Below are 2,456 nucleotides of genomic sequence, written 5' to 3'. Positions count from 1 at the left end.
ATTCGTTGAGAATTATAGCGTGTGTTTAAGTGACTGTGGAAGTTAAGTGTATTGCCAAGTTGTATTGAAAAAGAATAAACTAGTTTTATTTAAGAAAGGACTTGTATCGCTGAAGTTTCTCAGAAAGAATTTCTACCGGAAATTACCAAATGAGCAGAGACGTAAGAGTAACCTATATGGTAAAAGAATCATAAACTTCGAACCTACACAACAATGATCAGAGAAGACATGAATGACGTAAATTATCGAGTGTGGAAATTGGATCCAACCACACAAGCTCACATAAACTTATTTAACATGGGTATAGCTACGGGGAGTGAAAAATACACACTTGAAACTTACCACAGATCTCCTGGAAAAAAAAAACAATACCTATCTTGAAAGGAAAAAATCGCTGGTCTGAACGTAAGACACGAGCTCCCCGAGAACGAATCTCTGTGCTTCCTCAGCAGACATCGTGAAACCTGAGGCCTAATATTATAACCACTGTCTACTTATGGTGGTAAAATTATCAATCACCATAAGAAACCAAAATTCATATGAACAAAGTAGAAATCGGGAAACGGATACATCTGCAAACAAACCAGTAGAAACTTGAACTTGAAACTGATATTAATTGGTGATTAAGCACAATAAAAAATTATGAAGAACATAAAACACACGTTTGAACACGAGAATGCCAATCACTAAAAATGTATTTCTGATAAGCAGTTACTTCATTCTCGCCCACTTACCACCCTTCCTCCCCACTAATTTGCCAGTATTTTTTGGGTTTGAACATGCCAGTTCTCGAAAGTGAAGATTGTGTTGCAAGGCTAGAGGGAGCTACCTGCACTACTATTGAGGGCACAATGGGATTGATGATCAGCACATGTTGCTGCAATGACGCAAACAATATAATGGCATAAAAGACTGGTGTACTTTCAAAAAGTTGCCAGTGCCTAGAGGGCAAAAGAAGGTCGAGATAGCTATGGGGGAAATGAGGGAGTACCGTTTCGGATAACGTTGATCCACACTTACTCTTAGGGGACGTTGTAGTAAACATTTTAGACCAATAACTCACGTGACTTTTTACTTAGGCGTGCGCAAATATTTTGGTCAAAATTGATCGGTTTTTGTTGAATAACTTTGCACATGAGTCTTATGTTTAGACCAACCTTGACACCTAATTGTAAGTTCTAAAAGATCTATCAGTGTACTAAAGTTTTTTAAAAATGTCCATGAAAGTTAAGTATGTTTTTCTCTAAAATAAATTTCCGTACTTTTGGTGCGAAAAAAAAAAGGGATTGCCTTGAAATCTGGTATGCGAATTAAGGATTCAGCAGACCACATCTACTGAAAATATGTTGTTACGTATCTGCTTGTTTGATAATTTCCAGTATAAATTCATACTTGATTAAACCAGATTATTCTTTCTCGATATAAACTTTTAGAACACAGTAATTCCACAGTCAGTACGTTTCTCGACACTTTCAACTTAACTCCTTCTATAATACACGCTATAAATCACAGTGATTCACAATCTCGATAACTTCGCTCTCTAGCACACACTAGCCCGAAACTCACCGTGACTATTGTTCGCTTTATCCCGCTGGCTTTTCTCGCCAGGCTTATATACTAACAAAGGGGCGTCTCGATCACACTCGAGCTTCCCCAATTCGAGAAACTCAGTCACGCATGCGCTAGCAGCATCACGTGACTTTCGCTGTGGTAACAATGTGATAGTTTGGATTAACACTGTCCGAGATACATAAAGTGGTAAATTGCTAAGCTATCACTCCTGATAATAACACACAGCATGTCCTGCAGGTTGTCTTAGCCACAGTATTGTTAAAGAAAATCGTTTTGATTTTAAATAATAAACGTATCTTAAAGTCTGAGTGCAATTAATAATCCCTTTTTAATTGAGGAAAAAAAAAGTCTTTCGGGAGATGCTAATAAGAGAATGGTTTCCACGTATATTTTCTAATATTTTTTGATTATTCCTAACGTGAAGCCTTCTAACCAAAGTTGAATTTGGAATTAACGATAGGTTTGATATTTCAGCTCCAAACCATACTTATGTACGGCCTCCAAGAAATCAAGAGAACCAACACTGAAAAGATTGATGACGAATTTATAAAGTAGGAACTTTTTTGCATCCTCTGTTTTATCTTTTATTTCTAGAAATGTGTATTTAAGTTAAACATTTATTCTACCGATGTGTTGGTAGATGAGAGATAAATGTGTTCAAGTTAAACATTTATTCCACCGATGTGCTGGTAGATAAATGTGTTCAAGTTAAACATTTATTCTACCGATGTGCTGGTAGATAAATGTGTTCAAGTTAAACATTTATTCTACCGATGTGCTGGTAGATAAATGTGTTCAAGTTAAACATTTATTCCACCGATGTGCTGGTAGATAAATGTGTTCAAGTTAAACATTTATTCTACCGATGTGCTGGTAGGTGAGAG

General features: G+C 36.4%; 1 protein-coding gene across 1 annotated transcript in view; it reads left to right on the top strand.

Annotated features, from left to right (window-relative positions):
• The window catches only part of LOC111089600 (degenerin deg-1-like), a 36,391-nt gene that overhangs the window by 30,421 nt on the left and 3,514 nt on the right, over window positions 1-2,456 (top strand). Inside the window, exon 6 of the mRNA XM_022402411.1 lies at window positions 2,047-2,123. Within this exon, the coding sequence (XP_022258119.1) occupies window positions 2,047-2,123 (77 nt within the window). The remainder of the gene's footprint in view (window positions 1-2,046; window positions 2,124-2,456) is intronic.

This window comes from Limulus polyphemus, unplaced genomic scaffold (genome assembly GCF_000517525.1).
Source record: "Limulus polyphemus unplaced genomic scaffold, Limulus_polyphemus-2.1.2 Scaffold6743, whole genome shotgun sequence".
NCBI classification, from domain to species: Eukaryota; Metazoa; Arthropoda; class Merostomata; order Xiphosura; family Limulidae; genus Limulus; species Limulus polyphemus.
This window is presented reverse-complemented; position numbering and strand designations above follow the sequence as displayed.